This window comes from Vipera ursinii (genome assembly GCF_947247035.1).
Source record: "Vipera ursinii genome assembly, chromosome: 3".
Lineage (NCBI taxonomy): Eukaryota > Metazoa > Chordata > Lepidosauria > Squamata > Viperidae > Vipera > Vipera ursinii.
The window spans coordinates 63,214,134-63,242,085 of record NC_139516.1 but is presented as its reverse complement, the minus strand read 5'-3'; the positions used below and the strand labels follow the sequence as shown (position 1 = coordinate 63,242,085).

General features: G+C 39.8%; 1 protein-coding gene and 1 long non-coding RNA gene across 4 annotated transcripts; both read right to left on the bottom strand.

The window, feature by feature from the left end:
* Positions 1 to 1,267: 1,267 nt before the first annotated feature.
* On the bottom strand, positions 1,268 to 7,888 carry LOC310639129. Its single transcript, XR_014492243.1, has 3 exons — positions 7,654 to 7,888; positions 4,886 to 6,989; positions 1,268 to 2,218 (listed from the first exon to the last, which is right to left on the bottom strand). It is a non-coding gene; the product is annotated as an uncharacterized lncRNA (long non-coding RNA).
* Positions 7,889 to 10,483: 2,595 nt separating this feature from the next.
* Positions 10,484 to 26,747, bottom strand: TCEANC2 (transcription elongation factor A N-terminal and central domain containing 2). 3 transcript variants are annotated; one of them, XR_014492088.1, is made up of 6 exons: positions 26,204 to 26,747; positions 23,680 to 23,821; positions 21,443 to 21,636; positions 15,132 to 15,493; positions 11,046 to 11,143; positions 10,484 to 10,809 (listed from the first exon to the last, which is right to left on the bottom strand). XR_014492088.1 is itself a non-coding variant. In XM_083359299.1 (4 exons), the coding sequence occupies exons 1-4, from the start codon at positions 26,306 to 26,308 to the stop codon at positions 15,305 to 15,307; spliced, it is 630 nt and encodes a 209-aa protein (XP_083215425.1). In that variant the 5' UTR covers positions 26,309 to 26,747; the 3' UTR covers positions 14,440 to 15,304. The 3 variants fall into 3 exon arrangements, 1 of the variants encoding a protein (XP_083215425.1); XR_014492087.1 differs by having other exon boundaries at positions 10,484 to 11,143; XM_083359299.1 differs by lacking the exons at positions 10,484 to 10,809; positions 11,046 to 11,143 and having other exon boundaries at positions 14,440 to 15,493.
* Between the last annotated feature and the right edge of the window lie 1,205 nt (positions 26,748 to 27,952).

Here is a 27,952-nt window from a genome sequence, read left to right as displayed (position 1 = left end):
CCCGAGTCCTGTGTTCTGCAACAGAATGCAATCCAGTAAAAAGGTCAGCTGCCATTTTTGGCTTTAGTATCTTCTTGAGTGCTGCCTTTTTTCAATATTCAATATTGATTAAAGGGGCCGATCAGAAGGACTAATATTAAATTTTACTGGCTGTAGATTGGGAATCTGGATCGATTCCAAATACTGACTGGGACTGGGGTATCTCAGGAATCCTTGTTTCCTACTGAGCCTGCTTAAAAATTTCACCAGCTTCTAAGGCCCTTTGATTCTCCCATCTGAGCTGTTCAGTTGTGCAGCGTGGAGGCATGGCGTGCAGATTCTGTTACTTCCTTGTTCAACAACTTCTGCCTGCTGCAGATTGACAGGATTTGTGCAGAATATCTCCTGAGCCAACAAGGAGAATGCACAGAAGAAGTGGTACTGAGAGTAGCCAGGTTTTGCACAGCAACCACACTAATACACTGAGAGATGTAAAAAAGGGGGGGGGGAACTTTACTTTTAGGAGTAGCACAAGTCAAGAATAAACAGTCCAGGTCATACATGGGTACAGAGTAGATATCAACAGTTCAAGAGTTATCCAATACAAAGTCGTCTTACCAGTCCAAAAGTCAAAAACACAGTTCTTCGGGTTTAGCAAACAGTAGCAAAACCACAATCAACAATAATCAGCAAGCAATGTAACAGAGTAACTAACAGAGAGAGAGAGAAGCTATATTTCTAGCTCCCTCCTATGGCCGTTGGGGCTTGGTTATGTGTATCTATGTATGTGCACATATACATACATGTGTGTGTGTGTAAAATGAGAAAGTAGATTAATATATTTAGTTAAAGCAGCCACAATATTTTTAGCTTGGTGCAAGTCTCAAATAAGATGCCCCTGGTTTTATGAGTTAACTCATGATAGTGACTCTTAAAGCAGTTTTTTTCCAGGCCCGCACAGAAGATGGATAAAAGAATGCCTGCTTTAATAAATATCAGAGAAATCCTGTGTGCTCACATTCAGAAGTTTGAAGCACTTAATTTTGAATCACTTTCAGAAGTATGCACAGCCATACCAGCTATATTACTAATTTAGTACTGGTAATTTAGTATTGAAAAGGGACACGATCAGAAGGTCGGCAGTTTGGCGGGTCGAATCCCAAGTGCCGCGTAACAGAGTGAGCGCTTGTTACTGGTCCCAGCTTCTGCCAATCTAGCAGTTCGAAAGCACGTAAAAATGCAAGTAGAAAAATAGGGACCACTACGGTGGGAAGGTAACGGCGTTCCGTGTGCCTTTGGTGTCTAGTCATGCCGGCCACATGACCACGGAAACGTCCTCTGACAAGTGCTGGCTCTTTGGCTTTGAAACGGAGATGAGCACCGGCCCCTAGAGTTGAAAACAACTAGCACGCATGTGCAGGGGAACCTTTACCTTTACCTTTTAATTTAGTATTGATTTTCAGAAAGAAATTGTTAACTGCCTTGAATGTCCATCTGACCAGAAAAGTAGGTTTTTAATGGAAGGGAAGGGAAGGGAAGGGAAGGGAAGGGAAGGGAAGGGAAGGGAAGGGAAGGGAGGGAGGGAGGGAGGAAGGAAGGAAGGAAGGAAGGAAGGAAGGAAGGAAGGAAGGAAGGAAGGAAGGAAGGAAGGAAGAAGTTTACATTGAACAATTTTGGTTAAGTTTATGCTATTTGCCTAATGTCAGTTTACACTTGGTATTGGTTTGCTACATTTTTTTCTATGCTGTTTTTCTAGGTGTTTATCTTAAGATTCTGCAAGAGAGAATTTTGCCTGCAAACAGAAGATATAGATTTTAATATAAAATCAAACAAAGCCAAATGCAAACATTTTTCTTACTGAGGAAATCATGCACACAGTCAATTTTGAAATGCATCTTTAATTTGCTTGAAGTGTACCGGTTAGGAAATTAAACTGTGGGTTTTTTTATGGCAAAATAAATACTTGAGCTGCACTTCACTTATACACATACAAGTACGTACTTATTAAAATCTCTGTTGAGAAAAGACATCTAATGTGAAGAAATCCCCCCCCCCCCTTTGAGTGCTTTACACTTGATTAGTCACTAGAAACATGAGGAGAAAGACTTGCTGGGTTGGATCAGCTAGTCCAACTTCCTGTGTTAAACAGCAACTGTCCCAATGCTTCCAAGAGGTTTACAGGCAGGATGTAAGGGAGTTCTTCCTCTTTCACTGTTTCTCTGATGGCCTGCAGGAATGACTTTGGGAGACAGGAGGAAGAGCTCCAATCAGGAATGGGTGGTGGAGAAAGCATCTCAAAAAAAGATCCTCTCTAATATTTTTGGGAAGGAAAGAGAGCAAGCAATGCCTTTGGATGTGCAAGATTCTGTTACCTTACAATAAGGTAACAGAATAGTGTAAGGTACATTACTCACTTTTTAGTAAGTGAAACAGTCCAAAACACTATAGTTTTTACTCACAAGAGGTCTTACCCCTTGCCCCATTATTTTGGTTGTCTGTTCTGCACTTTTGTGGGGATTCCCCCATGCACTGTATTCTGCAAAGTGATTTTTTTCTTAAATGTTAGTGATCTACTGGACTACAAACTCGTCATAAAAGAGCATAGCCCAATGGCGAAGCACTTCCCTGAAGATGGGGTCCAGCCTGAGTCTGAAAGCTTGGAAAAATAAATCTCTGGCCCCAGGGGACCGACCCAAATTCGATTTTACATCATTATCCTGGGACACATGCACTTCATTCATCCACTCCAGATCTGTTTTTCTTCCTTTTTAAATGATTCATCTATTGTAAAAATTAAAGGAAGAGTACATTAACCACTAAACTGGAAAAAGTTTTGTTTTTTTTTTTAAAAAAGTAAATTAGCAGGAAATAGCATTGCTATTTGCTGTACACATTTTCTGTGCAATTTTCTATAGTATGTAAAACAGGTAGTAACTTACAACAGTTCATTTAGTGACCGTTCAACGTTACAAATGGCAGTGAAAAGTGATTTATGATCATTTTTCACGCTTACAACCTTTGTAGCAGCCCCACAATCATGTGATCAAAAGTCAGATGCTGGGCAATCGGCTCATACTTATGACTGTGGCTCTGTCCCAAGGTCATGTGATCACCTTCTGCAACCTTTCGACAAGCAAAATCAGTGGGAAATCCAGATTCCTTTAACAACCAGGTTACTAACTTATCAACTGTGGCAGGAAAGGCCATAAAATGGGGCACAAACTCACTTAAACAAATGTCTCACTTAACAAAAGAAATCTTGGGCTCAATTGTGATCATAAGTCGAGGACAACCTGTATTGCTCTTTCCCGATATATGTGGTTTTATCCATTTATTGTGGTCTCCTTCGGTGACATAGGCAGCTATATAAATTTGATTAATAAATAAATGTGCACGTTGTGCTTAGTGCTTAATGTTCAAATTGCATCACACATTCCACTTCTCCTACAGTTCTAAGAAATGCAGGTTGGATACGTTTGCAATTCCTAGATTTTTCCCCCCAAGAATTAATACACTTTCTTTCCTTCTGTTTATGAGCCTGCTCATTTTCTAGTATTCACTTGATTGTCTGTTCAAATGCTTGCTGCTGTGGATAGCCTGGAAGTTAGATAACCATTTATTATTTGTTAGGATGTGCAATTCACTCTCAGAGGATGCAGAAAGCTGCTGGACTCAGGACCGCTGTAACTAGGGTAGCTCAGCTCCCGGAGAAAGACAGTCTGTGCTTCTATCTCGCTCTGGCTGTCGGAATGTAGCCCCCTCTCCTCTGATTTGGGGCTGAATGAAGGCAGTGACACTTCTGACCTCGGAAATGTCTGAGCCGCTTCCCTTTTTACTTGGGGGAAGGGTGGCATAGGATCTCGTTGCTCTGGGCTGAGCAGCAACATCAGGACAGAGAGCCAGGCAGGGAGGTGGGATGCAAAAAAGGATAGGAAGGAAATCAGACACTGTGCCAAGACATTCCCACTGCCAGCCTTCAAAACAAAGCCATTACATGGGGGGAGGGGGAGGGGCAAGGCTGCCAGCTATGGCCCTTTGGAAAGTATATACTGAAAAGAGGAGACTGCACCGTAGGGAGAGGGAGATTCTTGTTTTCCCCCCCCCCTAAGTATTTTTATTACTTTTTCAAAATATAAAATACAGAAATACAAAGAAAAATGGAAATAATGGGAAGAAAGGGGAGGAAAAGGGGAAGAGGAAAAAATCTAGGGGAGAAGAAAAAGAAAAACATTGACTTCAGACTCCTTTTGGCTCAGTAGAATAAGGTAATAACATACAATCTTTTTACCTTTACATGATAATATACAACATACTAGCCATTTCTGTAACAACAAACCTATCTAATGAGCAAAACCCAAAATCAAAGTTTCAATTTTTTCCTCTCCCTCTCTCTCTGTCTCTCCCTCCCTCCCTCCCTCCTTCTCTCTCTCTCTCTCTCTCTCTCTCTCTGATATAAACAGAGGGTGGTACACAAATGGAGATGAGGAGCAAGGTGCAAAAGAGGCCCCAGCTGCATTAGTGCCAAAGAAGGCAGTGCAAAAGTGATGCCTAGTGCATTGGCATTGAGCAGTATTGCATGGAGGCCGAATGACAGAGTTGGAAGGCTTGGACGTCCTCTAGTCCAACTCAAGACAGGAAACCCTGTATACCATTTCAGAGAAATAGTTGTCCAATCTCTTCATAAAAACCTCCCATGTTGAAGCACCCACAGCTTCTGGAGGCAAGTTGTTCCACTGATTAGTTGCTCTCACCGTCAGGAAATTTCTCCTTGGTTCTAGGTGGATTCTGTCCTTGATTAGTTTCCAGGCAGCTGGCAGCAAGGGATAGGTGGGCAGCCAAAAGATGGGTCAGAGATATAGACAAGTGGGGGGGAGTTGAAGTGGAGGAAGAGGAGGCAGTTCCTTACCTTATCTAGGGTTGGGCTGGAAGAGGCCAAGCCAGGAATGACTTAGATCGGGGTGGCTCCTTGCCTAATTCCTAGTGGGATTCGATTTACAATTACCATCATTAACTGAGGACTACCTTCTAAGTAATGAAAGGAAAAAAGCAACACTCTTGTCTTTCCTCTCTTTCCTTTTCCACGAAACACCCCAGACTACTTCATGAGCCACTTCACACACAAATAAATCCATTATGCACCAGCCCTTATCGTTGCATTGAGAATTTCATTTTGGAATAGGTGAAGCAGCATCCTTTGCAAAATGGATATTGTAGGCAGACTGCCCACCCACTCTGTGGACTGCTACAACAAGTAATGTACACTTAAGAATGTTGCAGCTGACTGGCGGAGTGGGGGAGTGGGGGAACAGGCCTTCCCAGGATATGGAGAGTTTGCACTTTGATTCCGAGAAGGTGGGATGCTGTTATCCGAAACGGCAGGCTCAGCCACCTACCGGGTATAGTGTAGAATTATCCCTGTAAGTAGTGTAAATTTAAAAAAGCAGAGTTCGTTCCGAGCAAAGAACTACACGGAAGTATGATTCTACCCTTGAGTAAGGATTTTGCAAAAGCCTGACTCAGACATTTAGCCTCTGGCCCTGCTATAGTTATCCTTATTTTCTGAAAGCTGGGCTTTTGTTCCTGAACTCTGCCACTGGACTCTGACTTTGTTGGATGGTTCATCTCCTGCTTGTATGAACCTCGGCCTGGCTCCTGACCCTGCTCTGAGTTACAATTTTTTCACGATTGACTTGGATGTAGGAGTGCTTGCTCGACAGTCTAAGTCATGCTGTAGGCAGGACTTTCCAGATAGTGTGAATTTCTTGGGCATAATACATTGTCCTTACTCTCAGCCTAGATATTATCATCTCACAGCTCTTCTTGCTAGAAAATTGTTGCATTTAATGCTCTTAGAATACCCAACAGTTGCTGGGAAACAGATTTTCTTGTGTCAACCGTTTTAACCATCATTTATTTTTACTCTGTGAATTTCTATGATGAACTGACCATCCAGTTAGTGATCATAACATCAAAACATGTACATTATAACCCTTCTTCAGCTGATTTCTACCATGTGTACCACTTGGGGCACGTTACCTCTTAAAAGACATTCTATATTTATTACATTTTGTCTCCCAGAATGGATTTCTCTGTAAGAAAATTCATGGAAGGAACACTGAGATGTGGGGGTAGAATGGGAGAATTATGCATCTCCTAGACTCCTGATTAAACTCTGTAAATTGTACCATGATACCTAAAAACTGAAACCATCCCTGGACAGTTTTGCAAGCATTATATAGAAATTATGCATTCCAATGCTCAAGCAAATGACTTTTATTTTAAATAACTTCTGTTAATTATACCAAACAAGGTGAATAGTTGGTTACTCTAATCTTCCTGCAGTTACAAGTGAACAGACGTATTACTTCCGGATAAACAACCATTGAGATAATAAATTTGCTTTTCCTGAACAAAGGACTATATTAGTTATGAAATCTCCCACGCTATGATAGCAGGAAAGCAAAGTAAAAAGGAAATAATAGCATATTATAAATACTGTGGAATAAAGAAATATCATTCTACTTGGGTTTCTTCATGTGCGTGGGCCTATAAGTCAGAGTTGAGTCCTGGAGACTGCCTGTACAAATCCCTGCTGTTCAATTGGCAAGATTTCAAAAGTGAGTTGCCATTGCCTGTTTCCTAGGACTAAAAGAAAGTGATTGGTCCAAGGTCAACCACTTGGCTTCATGCCAAAGGCAGGTTTCTAGTCTGATGCTTAACCACTACACCAAACTGTTCTCTTCATTTGGAACTGGATAATGTGAATTTGTGTCTTGAGGTCTGCAACCTAGAAAGTATAGAATATAAATTATTATTGAGATTAAAACAAAATGAAAAGAATGTTGAGAAACTGAAGGTGTGTCATTTTCTGGTCCAACACACCCTTAATCCTGAGATAAGTAATAGCTTACCATTAATGCTTAGCTATTATACTTTTACCATATTATCTCCCAGTGAAGTTCAAAACTGTTCAAAGACTTCAAGGAGGTGCTACTCCAGCCATATTCCGGCTGAAAAAGATTTAGAAGTCTTTTATCAAGCGATACAGGGTTCTCCAAACGTGGCAATTTTAAGACTTGTGGACTTCAACTCCCAGAATTCCCCAGCCAGCATGGCCCAGACTCCTGAACTAATGGGATGTTTGCATACAATATTTACCTGTAGTTAAGTAAACCATTGTTTATTCCATTAACCCTGTTGCCTGAGTTCTGAACAAGAAAGTCTGAATTCACACCTTCTAGACTAAATTGTGCTAAGCTACTTCAATAGGTCATTCAAACACTGCTGTGGTGCCGCAAAGCATCTCTAAGCATGCATAAATTGCATTTGTTTACTGTAGAATAACCAGCCATCTTTTTTCTTTTTTTTTTACAAATCAGGAAGTATGTATATCAAGGTAAGTTTGCAATGTATATAAGGCAGTCTGGGCAGCTCTTTTTGGAAACCAAAACCCATCCAAGTTTCCAGATGAAGTTTGGCCTTGAATCCCCTTCTCTCCAATCCTTTTGAGAACATTCATCTGTTGTCCCACCAAACACATGCTTGAATTGTTGACGACTAGAACTACATGGAATACTTAAATCAGACTGGAACTTAGTAAAAAAACAAAAAACAAAACCCAGCACTGTTCCCTTCCAAGACTGGGCCGTGAGTGGCACATTGTGTTAATGTTACCTGAAATAGAATTGACCTTTTGTGCTTCATTATTACTTTGCTGACTCATACTCAGTTTAACATCCATGAAATGGTTCAGGTGGCTCTGCATGTAGTTTTGGAATTTTGGTGGCTCTGCATGTAGTTTTTTTTCTCAAGACAATAGATCGTTTCTGAGAAATGTGTTCTAAGGCTCAGAGGCGAAGGGAAGGCTGGCTAAAGCGAAAGGAGGATGAGAAAAGTTTCTGACTTTTCACTGATTCTTTCTGGAGCCCAATTCTCATCTTCTATGCATCCAAACCATGTTGCTTTATTATAATATGTACAGTATATGAAGATTCTCAGTCATTCAGGTCACGGTTATCCTAATGGTGCTTTTTCAAAAGGCAGCTGGACTCTGAGAACTGAGGAAGCTGCTTCAGTGAGAAATGAAACCTCTTCAAGGAAAAACAAAGTCCAGTTCCCTTTTGAAAAGAGACATTAATTATAATATTTGTATCTTTCAGAAGCTATCAATTGCCAATTCAGATGTAATACTTAAGTGGTGTGAAGAATGATATGAGCTCATAGACATTGTAAACAATGTTTATGAAGAGAATTGCACATTAAAAAAACTACAAAAAGATTTAAAACTGAGCTGGATCATATGCTTCAAATAATACAATCATTTTCCATTGCCGTTGTCAGCTAGGAATGACATGAATATTAATTCATACAGTATAGCTCTGCAGGGCATCATATTGGAGAAAGCAGGGCCACAGACTGAAACTAAGCCTAAGATTCCTCCAGTATCCCACTCATGGCATATAAAAAGTCTTTGGGAAGCTCTGAAACAAACAAAAAAATTAACCTTTCCCAGATGTTCACTCTTAATGAGTTCACACATCATACTAAATCATTATTTAAAAATGGTATCTGAATAAGCCACAAGAGTTGGGTTTATATTATACACTAAGCCCTAAAAGTTATGGTTGTTAAACCACAATGACTAGATTTATACACCATGCTAATCAAAAACTAAACAAGCCACAGTACAACTCAGTAGTCCTGGCGCCCAAAGCCTTAGGCCTTCCTATCAAAGCCATCACCCACATGAATGCGCCTGACTCTAAAAGAAACAGCGCAAAGGCAAAAAGGGCTAACAGTTTAAGCAAACAGAGTTCATATACATGCAAAGAAAATATATTTATAAAAATTGAAATACATAATTCTCCAACCTTTCATTCTCCAGGTAAATTGGCTGGGAATTTTGGCACTTGGAAGGATAAAGTTGAGAAAGGTTAACCCAGCCAGATAATGAAATTAAATTTAGCTCAAGAGTTAAGACTACTTTTTTAGGTCATTTGATTTATGGCTCAAAAGACTGCCCTCAGTGTTTGACAATAAGCCATTGTATTTCATTCTCAGAAGGGTCACATTCTTTAGCCCTACTAAAACTTTCAGTAGTGTTCAGCCATCTTTGCTTCACTCTGTAGTGTAGCAGTAATGGAAGGTTTGATTGTGTACAGCACCATCTTGAGGCATCCATAGACATTGCACACTGTTTCGCTTGAAACACCAGGCAGAAGAGATTCAGTATCCCAGTAGCAGAGACTGAACTTTTAATGACAAATCTTTATCCAATGTTAGTCATGCACATGTGAGTAGATACACTTGAAAGGGGAAGAGGCTGTCCATTTCTACGGCAAACCACTAAAAACAAAAAGACCCTTTAATCTCTGAGGCATGCTTTTTTTCCTCTCTCTAAAGTATTTTTTTTTGTTGAACAGAATACAGTTAATTGATGAAAAAGTTGGGCCTTACCATCACTAGAGCTATTAACCCATTCTTTTTCATTAATCTATTATGGAAGGACAGGTTTTTTTAACGACATTTTTACTTTAGTTATAACTAAAATGTAATAAATAATAATAATAATAATAATAATAATAATAATAATAATAATAATAATAATAATAATAATAATAAAAGTTGGAAGGGACCTTGAAGGTCATCTAGTCCAACCCCCTGCTCAGGCAGGAAACCCTATACCATTTCAGACAAATGGCTGTCCAGTCTCTTCTTAAAAACGTCCAGTGTTGGAACATTCACTGCTTCTGGATGCAGGTTGTTCCACTGGTTAATTGTTCTAACTGACAGGAAGTTTCTCCTTAGTTCTAGGACAAACTAGGTGCTTCTTTCCTTGATTATTTTCCATCCGTTGCTTCTTGTCCTGCCTTCAGACACTTTGGAGGATAGCTTGACTCCCTCTTTTGTGGCAGCCCCTGAGATATTGGAACACTGCTATCATGTCCCCCCTCGTCCTTCTCTTCATTAAACTAGACATACCCAATTTCAGCAACTGTTCCTTATATGTTTTAGTCTCCAGTCCCCTAATCATCTTTGTTCCTCTTCTCTGTACCCTTTCTAGAGTCTCGACATCTTTTTTACATTGTGGTGAGCAAAACTGGATGCAGTATTCAAGTGTGGCCTTACCAAGGCATTGTAAGGTGGTAATTAATACTTCATGTGATCTTGATTCTATCCCTCTGTTAATGCAGCCTGTTAATGACAAGTGAAATGCCTGTAAACATATTTACATAGATAAAATGAGGGATAAGGATAGAAATAATGAACCCTGAGGAAAGTACAACATAGCCAAGATATCTCTACCCCCCACCATGACCTGCTGTACTGTGTATTTATTTGCAAAACTGCTGTGTGCTCTCTAAAATAAATTCTGCCTCTTTTCCCATGGCTTCTCCCTAGAGTCGGAAACGCTAGCACGCATGTGCGGGGGAACGTTTACCTTTACCTTTACCCATATTTAATTTGGAAGTAAAGCTGCAATGTACTAATTTTCTTGCTTACAAAAAGATACACACAGGACAACAAAAACACTGACGTAAAACATTTGGAGAGAAGGGATATGTGGACAGTACACATCAACATACATATATCATAAGGACTCCTTGAACTGAAGACACTCATAAAGGAACAGATATTATTGGCAATATTAGAAGCCCAGCTGGAATTACCAGAAGAAAGATTATCAATATTCTTCTCAGTTATATTGCCGATGAACAAAGCTTGATGATTAAAGGAGAAAAAATAGAGAGATGGGGAAAATATATTTACCTAGAAAGTAAGTGGTCTAGCTCTAGGATCTTAAGGAATCCTGCACCCACAAATCTAAACCTGAAAGAGGTTAAGTGTGCAAATTAAGAATCTTCTACGACTATATCGCATTTCTTTAGTAGTTGAATTGACAAGACTTTTACAGCACTGATGTCCCCTTTAGCCCTATTGTTGAATAGCTAGGACAAACAGTTCTACTGACACTGTATTTTAATTCTTGTTTTTCTGTTTGCTTTTATCCTAGCATTAAAAAAAATAACCTTTGAACTTAAAAGCCATTAGTGAAAGTTACTTACTGTTTTATTGCTTACAGTCACATCATGTTCTTCTGCCAAATTACCTAAGCAAATGTACACTGAAATCATAAGAAGGATGTCCTGTGCAGTTTGCGTATCTAAATAACAGGATTTTTTTTAAAAAAATATACTTTTCAGTTTCATCAAAAATACTAAAGCAATTTTGATAAAATTATACACTTAAACCTATCTGTCAAGATGAGAATAAAATATAATTAATAAGAGAATCTTCATACTATTCCTTTGAAAGCATAAAAGGGTTTTTTGAAATCAAATATACATGAAGTAAAAGGGACGCGGTGGCTCAGTGGGTTAGGACGCTGTCGATCAGAAGGTCAGCAGTTTGGCGGGTCAAATCCCGAGTGCCGTGTAACAGAGTGAGCGCCTGTTACTCGTCCCAGCTTCTGCCAACCTAGCAGTTCGAAAGCACGTAAAAATGCAAGTAGAAAATAAGGACCACTACGGTGGGAAGGTAAGAGTGTCCCGTGCGCCTTTGGTGTCTAGTCATGCCGGCCACGTGACCACGGAGACGTCCTTGGACAAGCGCTGGCTCTTCGGCTTTGAAACGGAGATGAGCACCGGCCCCTAGAGTTGGAAATGACTAGCACGCATGTGCGGGGGAACCTTTACCTTTACCTATACATGAAGTAGGAAAAACAATGTTTTTAATGGGAAAATGTCTTTAATCTGCAATGGAAGAACTATATAGATAATTGGAGAGACTGCTCAGATGTAACTCTCATTTACATCAACTGAAACTTGTCTGGAAACATAGCAAAATGTATGAAAAAATACAGATCTGCAAAACAGCTTCACCTGCTAGCTAGACGCAGAGGTAGGCAACTTTGGCTCTTTTATGACGCGTGGACTTCAACTCCCAGAAATCCTGAGCCAGCCACGCTGAGGGGAAAGAGAGAGGTTTCCAAGCTGAGCCATGCTGGCTCAGGGATTCTGGGAGTTGAAGTCCATGAGTCATAAAAAAGCCAAGTCTGCCTACCCCTGAGCTAGAGCAAGACAGTGCCATGACATGGATAAGTGAGGTGCTCCTACACCAAACTAGCCATTTGGCTTTCCTGGTCACCCCCATCCAAATGGGTGCTTTCTGCCCAGGCATAGATATGTGCAGACCCAGCTGAGAGATATGCAGCCACACTTTAAAAGTCCTGATTTTTTTTGTAGAGCTGCATCGGCCCTTCAATGGAGCCTTGATTAAACTGAATCAGGGCAGGCATCTCCAAACTTGTCAACTTTCAGACTTCTGGACTTCCAACTCCCAGAATTCCTCAACCAGCCTGGCTGGCTGAGGAATTCTGGGAATTGAAGTCCACAAGTTTTAAAGTTGACAAGTTCGGAGACCTGAGCTTTAGGGCTTCACATAGGCCAGCCCAAGTAACACATTAAGGTGCCAAATATCTGCTGGAATCTTAATCATGTCCACTTTGGGATTGATGCACTTCTAGCTTCTGCTTTTTGGGATGCTGGTCTTCCCACATTAAGAGAACTGACCATCTTATTAGTATTTGGAAAGTCTTAAAAACCCATCCCTTTTAAAAAACAAAATGATGCTTTTAGTTTAAAATGTTGTTTTAGTACTTTCCCCCTTGTTTTATTTCCATTGCGAGCAGCTCATGGGATGTTGGTAGTTGGTAATATCATAATAAAATTGTGATTTTAGATATATTCTAGGCTGGACAAATGCTGTAAATACTTTTGATATTAATCGTACTGTTAATACATTGAAAGCAAAAACAATTTTCAGTAACCTGTTAGTTGAAATACTTGTTCTCTATTCAAGCTTGTAACGGATAACTATGTGAGTGATCTTTTCCTTATTATTAATTTGTAGGCAAAAGGTGCAGCCTTCCATCCTTCCGAGGTAGGTAAAATGAGGACCCAGATTGTTGGGGGCAAGAAGCTGACTTTGTAATAATGCCGCTTGGGGTGTGTGTGAAAGCCCTAACAAGCAGGCATATACATAGAATGAAGGCTACTGCTAAAGCTTGTAAACCGCCCTGAGTCTTCGGAGAAGGGCGGGATATAAATGTAATAAAAATAAATAAATAAAAGAATGTTGGGAAAATGTAGCTCCCTCATGCTGCTGCTGTTTACCCAAGCCATTTTCTAGGCTTTATTGACATTGACTGAAAAAGCTACCTATAGGTTTTGCTACCTGTAGGAGCAAGAAATTAATGTAATTTTACAATAGGCTTTTAATACACCATTAGTAAAAAATATATACCCCTCTATTGCAATTGCATAAGCCCTGAACTGTACTCACAGGAGACCTAGGTTTATAGAGTTATAAGATCATAATATCAATTTGTGAACATAAGTATACAAGCATGAACTGAGTAATATTTATGTTGGTTTACAAAGATTATAGAGAAGAAGTGCAGTTCTATACATGCCAAATCAGAAGTAAATCTTCTCCCAGATAAGAGTGCCTAGCATTGTAGGATATCCCATTGATCTGAAGTGGATCAATTCCATTGAGCATGTGGTTAGGCTGAAATAATATTTGTGTGTATAGATTGTTGAGCTGTCCATTTTTGGCTTCATGATTGCTAACAGAGAGCAATTCCTTTAGAGCAAATCCCGTTGCATCCAAGAAGCAGGAGGGGATGTTGAGGCAGAAAAGAGGGGAGCAGCATGGAAAAAACAGCTCTAAATAACACCACAGTCATTATTAAGCTAGGGAACTTATCACCAAACGGCATATCGTATCACCACAAGTAAAAAGGATACCTGCACTTCAATTATGTATCCTGCATCAAAGATTGGAGCTTAAGAGAATCAATGATTTAATCACTTCTCAGACTTGAACCAAGACATCCCATAGCCGATTGGTGACAGGCTAGTTATCGAGGGACTTTCTTTTGAGCTTATCGTGTAGATTGGGATGAAGTTGTTCCACAGGCTAATTTACTTAGCAAAGTTAAAAATCCTGAAAAAAATGGATTATTTCAATTAGGCTACCAAGGGTGGAACTGTCTAAAAAGTAAGAGAGCATGCAACGATGCAATCACCCTGGTTTAATGTATTGTCTAGAACAGGGGTGTCAAACTCAATTTCATTGAGGGCCGCATCAGCATTGCGGTTGCCCTCAGGGGGCCAGGTGGGTATGGCCAGGGTAGGCGTGGCCTACTGGGTGGGCGTGGCTAGAGTGGGTATGGCCTACTGGGTGGGCGTGGCCAGGTCTACATCGTTCGCATCAAGGGTGCCTATGGGGGCCTGGGCAGGAGTGGGACAGATCTGAGGGTCTCTGGCAGAAGGACGGTCTCTGGGCCAGGGCAGTGGGGGCCGTTCCCTCACTGTTTCCAGGATGGCTTCACGGGCCACATGAAACCACTTCGTGGGCCGGATCCGGCCCCCGGGCCTTGTGTTTGACATGTCTGGTCTAGAAGCTGTCCTTAAGCTGGCCGTATGAGACGTGGTGGTGCAGTGGTTAGAATGCAGTCCTGGAGGCTGAATCTGCTCACATTGCCAGGAGTTCAACTCCTTCGATTCTTATCTGCTCAAGGTTGACTCAGCTTTCCATCCTTCCGAGGTCGGTAAAATGAGGACCAAATTGTTGGGGGCGACAGGCTGCCTCTGTAAACCACTTATATTGCTATTAAGTGCAGAGGACAGAGAGGAAACAGGATCAACAGGGTGACTCCTGTGTTGAGGTTGATGCGCTGGTGGGCTTCTGGATCCAATTTGAGATGCTTGGAGCCCTATGTGGCTTGGCATCTCTGTACTTGCAGGATTGTCTCTCCTGACCAGAATCTGCCAATCGCCTAAGAGGAGTTAATCAGGATTCCCATCCCTGATGAGATTAAACAAGAGGGAACACAGAGATATACAGTACGTACTTTCTTGGAGGTGATCCCCAGTATATTAAGAGTACTTTGCTGGAGATTGATAGAGTTTTGTGAAGGACAGCAGATGTACTAGTTTTGGGTTATTAACTACCACGGTCACTTTTCATTTTATTTCATTTTATTTCAGTTCTTATAAGTTCCTGGCGTACTACAAAAGTTGCAGACTCTACTGTCTAAAATAGATTTCTTTCCAGGTTGTTATAAGATAGAAGAATGCCCTTACCCAATCTTGCACACCACCATTTGCTTCAAATGATGCTTGGGCCAGCAACAACGTTTCTTAAATATATATGTTTCTACATTATGATTGATCCAAAACATGCTTAGTCCACCAAAAAGAAGTCCCATGTTTCGGAATACTTATGCCATTTTACACCCTCCAACTCTCCATATGAATCACTTTTTGTGGTTTTGGACAAGCATCTTAACTGGCAAAACCCCACTTTGCACTTGTGCACGAGTTTCAGGATTGTGCTTCAAAGAGAACACGAGTGCTCGCACGGTCCTGCGATAGGACGTGTTAACAAGATGGGAAGAGAGATAAAAAGCTTCTTGCTCAATATTTTCTGCCAGCAGGTGACCAATCTGAAAACAGAAAGTAAGAAATGAGATCCTTATGTTTAATAAGGGGACTCAGCATTTGCAACGGAGGTGGTTTCTTAATCAGCTCAAACAAGGAAATTCACATCATAATTTAAACAGGAAGAACAATTTCATTTCAACTAAACAATAAGGGCTGTGTGGTCAGTTCCTTTTTTTTTTAATCAACCCAACAGGAAAGTAATCTGTAGTCAGCCTGGGATATCAGACTCAAAAGCAATTATGAATGGAAAAGTACCATTTCTAATAACACTGATTTCTGCTGGGGTTTTAAACTACTCTAAAACTAAATCCTAGATATTCTAAATCCTTTACAAAACTGACCGGCAAGGCTGTAAAAGGAAATGGAGACTCTATACACAAAATAAAAAAAAATAAAGTGTCAGGTGTAATCAAGAAAACAGAAAAGGATTTGTTACAGCATTAATTTTGAAGTCTAGCCTCAGCATGTGCCAAGCTATATACAATGAGATATCTACGAAAGCAATATTAAAATAAAATAAAAGCAGCTACTGTCTACAAAAAAAGAGGGTTATTTCGTTTTGATTATTGGTGACACAGAACTAAGGAGACTCCTGTTTATCTTAATGTATTTTTCAGCCACTGTGGGCATAACCTCATCACACTCAACTACTGCATCTTATACCAAAATGACGTTGTTAGTTTTATAACTTATTCCTACTGGACAGAATTACTGATTACAGTGCCTTTGCAGAATTGTGAGTTTAAAATGCATATTCCCAAACTTACTTTTCCAATTATTTAAGAATATCCTGTTGGTTTTAGAATCACTGTCACTTATATTAGTGCTTTTTCTAACTGATCTGCTGATTTATACGTCTCTGTCTTCTTAAGCAATGTCTCATATGAGAAAATTCAAATAATAAGGTATATTTACTATCAACCTTCAAGTTCACTTTGGAAATTAATGTGGACCAGAATTAAACAGATATGATATGGATGAAGGAGATATGATATGACTTACTTTAATACTGCTGGGATCCAGCCTAAGCAAACCTACACCTGTACTTTGCGCTCGTAGCTCATTGTATTTTACTTGTTTTACTTATGCAGATTTCAATGTGTTCCCATATCTCAACAGCACCTTGCAGAGAGATACTGTAAAGACAAATGTAGCCTTTTCCAGTATAACAATGCCAGGGTTAAATGTGTAGGGAATTATAAATAAATCTTCATTTCATTTATATGTAAAACTGTAAGAATGGCTTGCATAAAGTAAACTGAGTCATGTATTCCATCTATATTATTACAAACATACAGTAGCGGCATACATATTTAATTAAAATTGTATCTAGACATTTGAATATATTCCCCTTCCTGCTTAAATAAGATGTGTATTCTTTAAATTATAGCTATTTTGTGCGTACGCATTAAAAAAGCCAAAACACCAAAAATAGATGCAATGCCAGGGAAGACTCATCTGGTCTACTACAAATTATTTTACAAGGCTAGGGAGAGAGGTCAAGATGCTGACTATCTTTCTGAGAATAAATATCTCCCACTGCAGCCTGCAATAAAATTCTGGCTATATATTTATTTTAGTAGATTTCTTTCTGGCTCTTCAGTAAAAGTAACTGTTTTGTTCAAACAGAAACAATACTACAATCATAAAATCAAGTAAAAAGTGAAAAAAAATAACTGTGATCTGTTAGCATGTAACATTAAAAATGGGAACACTGTTTTATATTTAGGCATACGGTATATAAACAGTTTACACAAAATCAGAGGAGCGGTAAAATTGCTAGGCTTCTTATGCTACGTGGGGCTTCCACTGAAGACCATCAGGAAGCATCAGATGGTCCAGGGTGCAGTGGCACAGGTAGTTAAGGACATATCTCACTATCCCCATGTAACACTGCTTCTCAATGAGATGCACCGATTTCCAAAAGGCTTCCAGGTGCAATTCAAGATACTACCTTAAAAGGCCTACACGGCACAGGACCAAATTACTTGAAAGACCATCTTCTCCCAAGAACATCTGCCTGCCCCACATACTCCCACAGGGAATCCACATTTTTTTTCCCTTCTGATGGGGCTCTAGAACAGAAGTCCCCAACCTTTTGGGCACCAGGAACCGGTTCCGTGGAGAGAGGTTTTTCCATGGACCGGAGGGTGCGCGGTTTTGTGTGCTGCCTGCATCCCGCGGATGGGGTTATGCTTGTTTGTGCGGACCGGTTTGTGGCATGCTGTTGGGGACTCCTGCCCTAGAACCATGCCTTTTCTATGGTTGCCGTGTTCTTTGGCATGATCTCCAATCTCCACTCCAACATATGAGAGGCCCCCAACTGTGTTCACTTTTAGAAAAACTATCTGGCTCTTCCCCTCAGCATTACGGGCCAGTTGAGTGAGAATCTCCTTTGGGTTATTCTGTTATCTTGCTTGATCACGATTTTATATTTATATATTATATATGTTTAAGATTATATGGTTTGGGAGGGATTTCTTGCTTGTTTTTATGCTGTACACTGCCCAGAGTGACACTGTTTTGAGTTGGTGGCCTTACAAATCTTGTTCATAAAATAATAAATAAATATTCTACAGTAAGTGATGACAATGAAGCTTTTTTGACTTTGGTGTAAATCATTGTGACTTTAAAAAAAATCAACCAGGATTTATGGCTTAGTAGCTTCTCCTCACAGATTGCTTAGTACCTGGACTGCTGGGTTGCTGCTTTGGGGCTGCTCTGTGTATAACTGTATATAGGGATATATTTTTTTTAAGTAGACCTTTTAACAAGTGACCATATTCAGTGAGAGAAAAGTGAAAGATAGTGGTGTCTTTAAGATGTAGTTGGAGCAATTTTTTTAAAAAAACTCAGGTTAAAGGTAAAATGTAGATAAAAGGTAAAGGTAAAGGTTCCCCCGCACATGCGTGCTAGTCGTTTCCGACTCTAGGGGCCGGTGCTCATCAAGCTGAAGAGCCAGCGCTTGTCCAAAGACGTCTCCGTCGTCATGTGGCCGGCATGACTAGACGCCAAAGGCGCACGGAACACTGTTACCTTCCCACCGTAGTGGTCCCTATTTTTCTACTTGCATTTTTACATGCTTTCGAACTGCTAGGTTGGCAGAAGCTGGGACGAGTAACAGGCGCTCACTCTGCTACGCGGCACTCGGGATTCGACCCGCCAAACTGCCGATCTTCTGATCGACAAGCTCAGCGTCCTAACCCACTGAGCCACCGCGTCCCTTGAAATGTAGATACTTATGTAATTACTGCCACTCTGCACTCACGTTATCATATATAAAATCTTTATAATATGTACTACACTGTTAAACTAGTTCCCCAGTTAAACCTGGTTTGAACCACTGCAATATTATGTATCTTCTGAAAAAACTGTGGGCCACAACTGAGGATTACAAATACCAAGTTGGTCTACTAACCATTTGACATTTCAGCTCCAGCACCTGCTGGAGCTATTAACAAAACAGGAGGGCATAATTTTCTGACCGAAGTTGATAAGGAATAAGAGCACTGCCTCTACATTTTGCTTTGTACTCTTCAAGTACTTTGAAATGCCATTTAAAGGATAATTAATGAATTCATTTGAAAGGATGATTATTATGGAGTTTAATAGAGCAAGCACGCTGGTCATTAAGGCTCAGGGAGAATTCTTGTTGTGTTCATTACGTAAGGGTACCACAGGGATCTGATATTTACCACCACTTTGTACACTATTGACCCTCTCTGTAGGGTCTCACAATAAACTTTGATTTACAAACGTTTAATTACACATAAAAGGTTTGCCTGAAATACAGACCATCTGGAGAGAATACCGTTATTTATACATTGTACACAAAATAATAACTACATATTTACATATTTCTTTTCTCTCAGATGATTCCCTAGATGACTACATAATGCTGGGTAATAATTTCTTTAATTATATTTCACTGAACTGATCATAGTCAATTGAGATTATGTAACATGTTAAACCATAAACCATGATTTACAAAGTGAAATATATATTCGCATAACATGCAAATCCAAAGCAAATCACATTATGGCTAAGCATGATTCGTAAACGCAATCCCAAGCCAATACTTGTGCTGCTTCTTAAAATAAGGCTACAGTGGTGAAAGAAAGGATCTTTTCTGTTGTAAAGCTGTTTCTGTTGTAAAGAAGAAGTTAATTCTGATATCACTTCAGCAGCAAACCCAAAATGGTGTTGATTTCTTGAGGCCTTCCAGCACAAAACTAAAGTAGGTTTTAAAATATTTTATTCCTTCTTCTAGTTTTTGGCTTCTGTCATGCTTTTGTTGTTTCAGCTGATTTTATATTTCAATTTATGGCAGCTGATATTGTTTTTATGATCGTTCTGGGCCACTCTGGGAATTGCGTGAAGCAAATGTACAAAACATTTTAAATGAAATTATGACTGCAGCTACTCCAGAGGAATGTGTATGGATCCGCTTCACTAAAAAGGAGTAATATAAATATTTGGCTAGATGTTATGGGTAGGTACACAGGAATAAGGAAAAATGATGGCGAATGCATTTCCCTCAACATTTCCTCAACAGTATACTACAACTGGGCTTTTTCCTCATTTATTTATTTATTAAAAATATTTATATGGCCACCCAACTCCTTTACAGTGACTTTGAGTAGCTTATAGAAGTAAAAGATATAATTGCAGTCTCCTCACTAATCCACATGGTTTCATCCTCCACTACCTGAAATTTATACATTTATCTTCTCTATTTTTTCTTTTTTTCTTAATCTCTGCTATCAAGACAAAATGCGTGAGGCATGCGTAAGGCATGTTATATCCTAGTAACAACCAGCAACCAATTTCAATAAATATAGTTTTCTATCACCACCCTAGCTAAAGTACCTTCTGGAGAAAAAAAAGGTCCTATTGGCAAATTACTTATCAATAAGTAACTTTGGATATCAACTTGTGATTTATTTATGTAAAACATTTATTGCTACTTTCATTCCCTCCTTGTCTAAATAGATGAAGTCAAGACTGAGTTTTTAAGGTTCGCTGAAACGGTCTGAAAACTGAGATCACTTGCTTAAGACACAATTCAGGATAAGAGGAGGAATAAACAAATTGACTGTGGGGTTGTTGTGTTTTTTTAGAGATAGAGAATTTATTTAAATATAAGGAAGCCAAAACTAAGCCAGTGTTGGATTTATTATCTGTCGGTTCTAACTGCAAAGTAACTTGCCTTCAAGATCATTAATGTTTGCATCAGAATGCCTGTCATCTAACTTCAACTGATGGTTTCTTTAGAAAATTTACAGTGTATGGCTGGCCGTCTTATATGATTGTAATTCTGCATGATGTACAGGAAAATAACCAAATAAAAAACTGTTAAAACCAACAACATCAACAACAACAACAAAAAAAAATCAGCATTATCAATAGCACACAACAGAACAAATGTAGCTCAGGGTTGAACTGTGGAGTTCTTGGTGCCCGCTCAGTTCGATTGTTTGCTGGCAGACAATTCGTTACCTAATTATTTGGTTTGGGTATTACTGTAAACTGCCCAGACTCACTTACAGAGTGAAATGGGTCGTGTATATATAAATTTGATAAATAAATAAACTAGCTAACCTCATCAGTGCAAGAACTCCGCAAGAACACATGGTCAGGGCCCATCAACATACCCTTCTCCTCTCAAAGATAGGTTTATCCATCACCCTGGCTCAACAAAGCTAATAGGGTCAGGGCTAACCAAAGTTTGCTGGGGGAGGGCAGAGATCATCCCAAAGTGTAAATGCTACGTAACGGTCCTAGGTCCCATTAGAAGGCACTGGTTCAGGGAAGGTAATTGTGCCTATCCTGTTAAAGAGTGTGAGCTGGGCAGAAATAATGTGAGAAAAGCAGTGCAACAAATAACACAATAAGTAATGTTATGCTAAGAAAAGTTATTTCCTAGAAATTTATCATGAAATACACATCACCTCGACTTCTAGAGCTTCTGCTAGTAGCTTCCGGGCATTCTGCCTCAGGCTCTCTGTTCTGGGATTACACCTGACTTCAATTAAAGATCTATTTGACTGGTTTTTAACAAAGCTTCTCCACTCAGTGTAAACCTCTTTCGCAAGAGTGGCCACATCCTGGTCCGGGTGTTTCCGCATCTTATTCACTGTATGACCTAAGAGTAAATTAAAGATATAGAGCACACGGTAACATTGAATAGGATGATGGAAAGTGGGGCAAAGCTGAAAAGCATCTTTTCTTCTGTTACAGCCGCCACTACAGTCTAGAAATCCTGCTCAATGAGGAGCAATTGGTTGCAGTGACATCTATTCCCAAGCCAGAATTATTTCTTTTTGAGACCTATTATGACATGGAGATTTAACAACAGAGAGGAATTGGATGAAACCTAAACGAAAATCCAACATCGTGTGGCTTTACTAGAAATTGTCTACTTTGTGACACTTACAATAAATTGAAAGCTGTTTGGGGAATGTAACTCAGGAGGAGCAATTAAAATAAGCTCCAGGAGCACAGAAGGAGAAAACGAGGAAGGCATTGTTCTGAATGCTTGGTGAATTCTCTCTCTGTGTGTGGAGGTGCAGCTTGATTGACAGAGGGCAATATTTATCATTTGAAGAAATCCTAGGGCAATAATACAAAGGAAAGGCAGAACCAGGAGCAATATTAAACTTGATTAAACCCAGAATTCAAATAACTATTAATTAAATCAGTATGACTACTCCCCAGGTATTAAACTGTTTCCCTTTGAACATTACAAACTATAGCTTAGGTGCAACTTCTCAAAGGACCCTGAAAGCTGCATCTTAGATTAGTGGCTCTAATACAGGGGTCTTCAAACTTGGCCCTTTTATGACTTGTGGACTTCAACTCCCAGAATTCCTCAGCCAGCTTTGCTGGCTGAGGAATTCTGGGAGTTGAAGTCCACAAGTCATAAAAGGGCCAAGTTTGAAGATCCCTGCTCTAATATGTGTACAGATAGTCCTCAATTTACAACAGTTCAAAGTTACAATGGCACTGAAACAAGTGACTTATGACCATTTTTCACCCTTACACCATTGCAGCACCCCCACGGTCACATTATCAAAATTCAGATGCTTGGCAAGTGACTCATATTTACAGTATCCCAGGGTCATATGATCACTTTCTGCGACTTTCTGACAAACAAAGTCAATGGGGAAGCTTAATTCACTTAACTGTGTCATTAACTTAATCACTGCAGTGATTCCCTTAACAACTGTGGCAAGAAAGGTTGTAAAATGGGGCAAAATTCACTTAACAAATGTCTCACTTAGAAACATAAATTTTGGGCTCAATTGAGGTCGTAAGTTGAGGGCAGCTCACTTTTGAAGACCATATAGGAGCCGTGACCAGGGGGGCTTTTGCCCAGGTTCGCCTGGTGCGCCAGTTGCGACCCTACCTGGACCGAGATGCCCTACGCACAGTCACTCACGCGCTCGTGACCTCCCGTTTACACTACTGCAATGCTCTCTACATGGGGCTGCCCCTGAGGACCACCCGGAGGCTTCAGCTGGTGCAGAATGCAGCCGCGCGAGTTGTGATGGGGGTTTCCCGATACTCCCATGTAACACCTCTACTCCGCGAGCTGCATTGGCTTCCAGTTGCCCTTCGGGTGAGATTCAAGGTGCTGGCGATGACCTATAAAGCCCTAAATGGCTTGGGTCTGGGATATTTGAGGGAACACCTGCTACCAGCATCAAGTTCCCTTCATCCAGTGCGCTCCCACAGGGAGGGTCTCCTCAGGGTGCCGGCGGTTAAAGACTGCCGGTGGGTAACACCCAGGGGTAGGGCCTTCTCAGTGGGTGCGCCTGCCCTGTGGAACCAGCTGCCTGCGGAGCTTAGGACTGCCCCCAACCTCCGTTCATTCCGCCGGGACCTGAAGACCTGGCTCTTTGACCTCTCCGGCCCAGGCTGAGAATTTTTTAATTTTAATTTTAACTGGGTTTTAATTTTCTCAGGGTTCTATTTAATCTTTTTTAATTTGTTTTAACGTTTGTATTGACTTTCTTTTAAATTCCCTGTAAACCGCCCTGAGTCCTTCGGGAAAGGGCGGTATATAAATCTAAATAAATAAATAAATAAATAAATGCTTAGCATTTTATAACTGAACTACCCCAATTTACTCCCACAAGCCATGATTCCGAGCTGCCATGATAGAATATAAAAAGCAAATTGTTACCTATTTTCGTTGAAAGTAAAATTTCCTTGGAAGGTATTTTCTTCCTTAACTCCATCAAGGCCTCAATTAGGTTCTCCTTAGGTTGAATTGAAAGCTCTAGTACAGATTTCCATCTTTTTATATCTTCTACCACTACAACTCTCTAGGAAAGAAACCCATCATTAGGAGCTCGAATGAGACACACATATTTTGCTGCAAACTCATTTCTGGTGCTTTGTGTCAGTGAGCAGTGGCGGTATTGCCCTATAAATTATTGATGATGATGATGGACAGTCAAATTCTGAAAATTGGATAATCCACACAGATGAGTACTTGTTTCACAGCAAGTCCCTGATGTAAAGTAAGTGAGTGAAATCTAGAAAGCAAAATCAACTCATTAGGCTGCCATCTTCAATTCACTTACTATTCTGAAGAGAGTGCGTAGAGCAGAGACTCCTCATAAAAATCTGAGAACGCCTCATAATGTTGTCACGATTCTTCACTATTACCTAAACTAAACATGTACTTGCTTGCCTGTGCTCTCTTGGCCCCAAACACATTTTAACTGTCATTTCCCCCCCCCCCCTACACTGCTATATCTGTTTTGCATCATTCATATTCTTCTGATTTATTCCACTACAAAATAATGTTTTCCACTTTCTTCCTTAGGAAATTATATCAGGGTTTTTTTCCTGACTTCCTGACTTTCTTTTTTTATGGCTAATTTTTAAACTCCTATACTCCTCCTTACTCCTATATTTTTATAAATTATTTTCAAACACAAAAGATCAACGTAATTATCATTTACACCTTTCTTCCTCTGTTTGGGTCTTTATGTCAATGGTCTCCAACCCTAAACATGCTTTCTGTCCATTTTAACTGACCTGCCTAGTCCAAATGTATCACAGGTACACCTTGACTTACAATCATTTGTTTAGTGACAGTTCGAAGTTACAACTGCACTGAAAAAAGTGACTTATGATCATTTTTCACATTACAACTGTCACAGCATCCTCATGGTCACATGATCAAAATTTGGATGCTTAGCAACTGGCATGTCTTTATGATGGTGGCAGAGTCCTGGGATCATGTGACCACCTTTTGTGATCTTCTGACAAGCAAAGTCAATGGGGAAGCCAGATTCACTTAACAACTGTATTGCTAACTTAAACAACTAAATGATTCACTTAACAATGGTGGCAAGAAAGGTTGTAAAATGGGGTAAAACTCACTTAACAATTGTCTTGCTTAGCAATGGAAATTTTGGCCTCAATTATGGTCATAAGCCGAGGACCACCTGTATTAAAACTTTTTCACACTGAAAATAGGTTATTTCCTCATTACAAAAACAGAGATACTGTTTTTATTTATAATAATAACAGAAAACAGCAAAAGGGTACTTTGAAATTCCCACTTCATTTAACTGCTGAAGAATAAAAAAGTCACAAAAATAATTAAAAGGTTCTCTTGAAGTAGCCCTGGATGTGATGTGCTGGGGAAAACTGACCAAAAAGGAAAACTGAGCTGAAAGCAAAACAAAACAGAATAAATTTGTTTAAAATTTGTCTTTTTTTATAAGTGTTACTTTTAAAATAAAGGAGATACTTTAAAAGAACTATTTGTTCCAAATTATTGTTTTGCCTTTTGAGAGTAACTGCTAAAGGTGTTCATTGGAAATACTTTCTAAATGCAATATTTTATTTAATTAAAAATGTTATCCCAGTAATGTGAAATTGCAACTTTTTCAAAATGCTCATTAATTTTTGAACTAGTTTGAATTAGTTTTGTTTTGATCTCATAGTTCAGACATGTCAAACTTGCGATGTCACATGACATCGCGTGACGTATCGGAGCTTTTTCCCCATTGCTGGCAATGGGGTGGGCGCGGTTTCCTTGTGACGCATCGGGCCCATGGGCCGGCAGTTTGACACCCCTGTCATAGTTCAATTTTTCAAATGAATAATTTTACTTTACTAGGTATTGTTGGTTAGTAAGAGTTATTAAAAATAGTTTCATGGGAGGCAGCCAAACAATAAACGCATTGAGTTGCTACCCACAGTAGGGACTTCCATTCTAAAAGGTGCACGTTACATTTGATGTTATTACAGTTCTCAATATATTTTTGCAGCTTCACTGAACCAACCATTTTGGTGAAAACTTTTCCAGAATGTTGTACAATCCATTTAAAGTATAAATGTTTCTTAAAACTTTAATAAACTTTAATAAAATTCATTCATTATTCTTTCCAAAGGTTATTTAGGCTGATTAAAAATTTGAAATAGTTATTTTTGAGACGCTTCATATACTGGAATTACAGGGTACAAGAAAAGTTAACAGTCAACCTTGTAACATTTATTTAATGATATTCCCATACATGAAAAAAACAAAAAAACCCGCCAGCACTGGGTTTTAAATACATATTAAATACATATTTTGGAAAATAATTCTAGCTTTACAATTTATCCTCTCAGAAATACCATCATGTTGTTTGAAACCAAAGAAAGAAATCTAAATTATTACAATGCAAAAGTATCTTGAAACATACCTTCAGAGATTCTATTGTAGCTTGTTTATAAACCTTTTTTCCAGGATTGCTCTTTGTTGGTTCTCTTTTAGTTCTGGGTGTTCTTACAACAAATTTATCCATCATCTAATCCATAAACAGGAAAAAAATAACTATTTATAGCAAGAACGAAAGGAGGAAAAGAAAGACTTTGTACTGTCTTCATAAATGAATTGAGGTTTATAGGGATCTTGCAGTTTAAACTTAAAGCAGAAGGCCTGTAAACAATGTAAAAGTAGAAAAGGCGTCTGTACTCAAACATAATATAAATATCAGGCTTAAAATGTGTTATTGTGAGCCTGAACTGGGTGCTATTAAAAGGTTTTCAAGCGAGATCGGGAACCAAGTTGAAGCTGTTGAATTTCTGTCATTGTACTTGTTGAGAAGCAAAGTTCTTGGTACTTTTTCCTTGAGAGTTTTTTTTTAAAGTAATAAATTAATTTGGTAAAAAAGTAAAATAATAGACGACGGGCTACACCTCACATGAAAAAAAACCAAAACACAATTTGTCCAGGATGCCTGTTAATTGCCGGAATTGCATCTCCTTCCGCTTCTCGCCCTCCTGGAACTACATTTCCCAACAACGCTTCAACTTCAACCTACTTTCCTGCCCTTCCAGATTGACCGTAGAGATAAAAATTAGAGTAACCACACCCTTTACAGCCCTGTCAACAAAAGTGCGTATAGTCAAGGCTATGGTCTTCCCAGTTGCAATGTATGGCAGTGAAAGCTGGACCATAAGAAAGGCTGAGCGCCAAAGAATTGAGGCCTTTGAACTCTGGTGCTGGAGAAGACTCCTGCGAGTCCCTTGGACTGCAAGGCGATCAAACCGGTCAGTCCTAGAGGAGATCAACCCTGACTGCTCTTTAGAAGGCCAGATCCTGAAGCTAAAACTCAAATACTTTGGACACCTAATGAGGAGGAAGGACTCACTGGAGAAGTGCCTAATGCTGGGAAAGATTGAGGGCAATAGAAGAAGGGGACGACAGAGGATGAGGTGGCTGGATGGAGTCACTGAAGCAGTAGGCGTGAGCTTAAATGGACTCCAGAAGATGGTAGAGGACAGGAAGGCCTGGAGGAACGTTGTCCATAGGGTCGCGATGGGTTGGACACGACTTCGCAACTAACAACAACAACCCTTTACAGAGACACAGCTGCCTGATGTATTTTTGTTATTGTTAGTCCACAGGAAAAACCATTCGGTGAGGGGAAGGATGAGAAGTCTAAGAATTTAACCTAATTGTGATTGGATAGAGAATTAACCTTCAAATGATCGTCTTCACGCTGTTACATAGTTGCGTGAAGCTACCTGTAAACTTATCTCTACCATCCAAACCAGGGGTCTTCAAATTTGGCCCTTTTATGACATGTGGACTTCAACTCCCAGAATTCCTCAGCCAGGCCTGCTGGCTGAGGAATTCTGGGAGTTGAAGTCCACATGTCATAAAAGGGCCAAGTTTGAAGACCCCTGATCCAAACGGTGTTTCTCAACCTTGACAACTTTAAGATTTCAAATCTCAAATTCCCCCCCACCGCCCCCCCCCCCCGGCATGTTGTCCAGGGGATTCTGGGAGTCGTAGTCCACATATCTTAAAGCTGCCAAGATTGAGAAACTTTGCAGTAAGGGGAGATGCGCCTGACAATGCATATTGATAAAATAAGTGGAATAAAACCGGGTTGAGAGGGAGACGAACTTTTCCCTTTGTTTGTATGGTGGTTTTTTTTTTACTT

Coding starts and splice junctions, on each gene's coding strand:
- TCEANC2 (XM_083359299.1), bottom strand. CDS start 26,308: ATGATGGATAAATTTGTTGTAAGAACACCCAGAACTAAAAGAGAACCA. Junction 23,822..26,203: donor CTACAATAGAATCTCTGAAG/GTATGTTTCAAG, acceptor TTTCTTTCCTAG/AGAGTTGTAGTGGTAGAAGA. Junction 15,494..21,442: donor CAGAAGCTCTAGAAGTCGAG/GTGATGTGTATT, acceptor TTCTGTTTTCAG/ATTGGTCACCTGCTGGCAGA.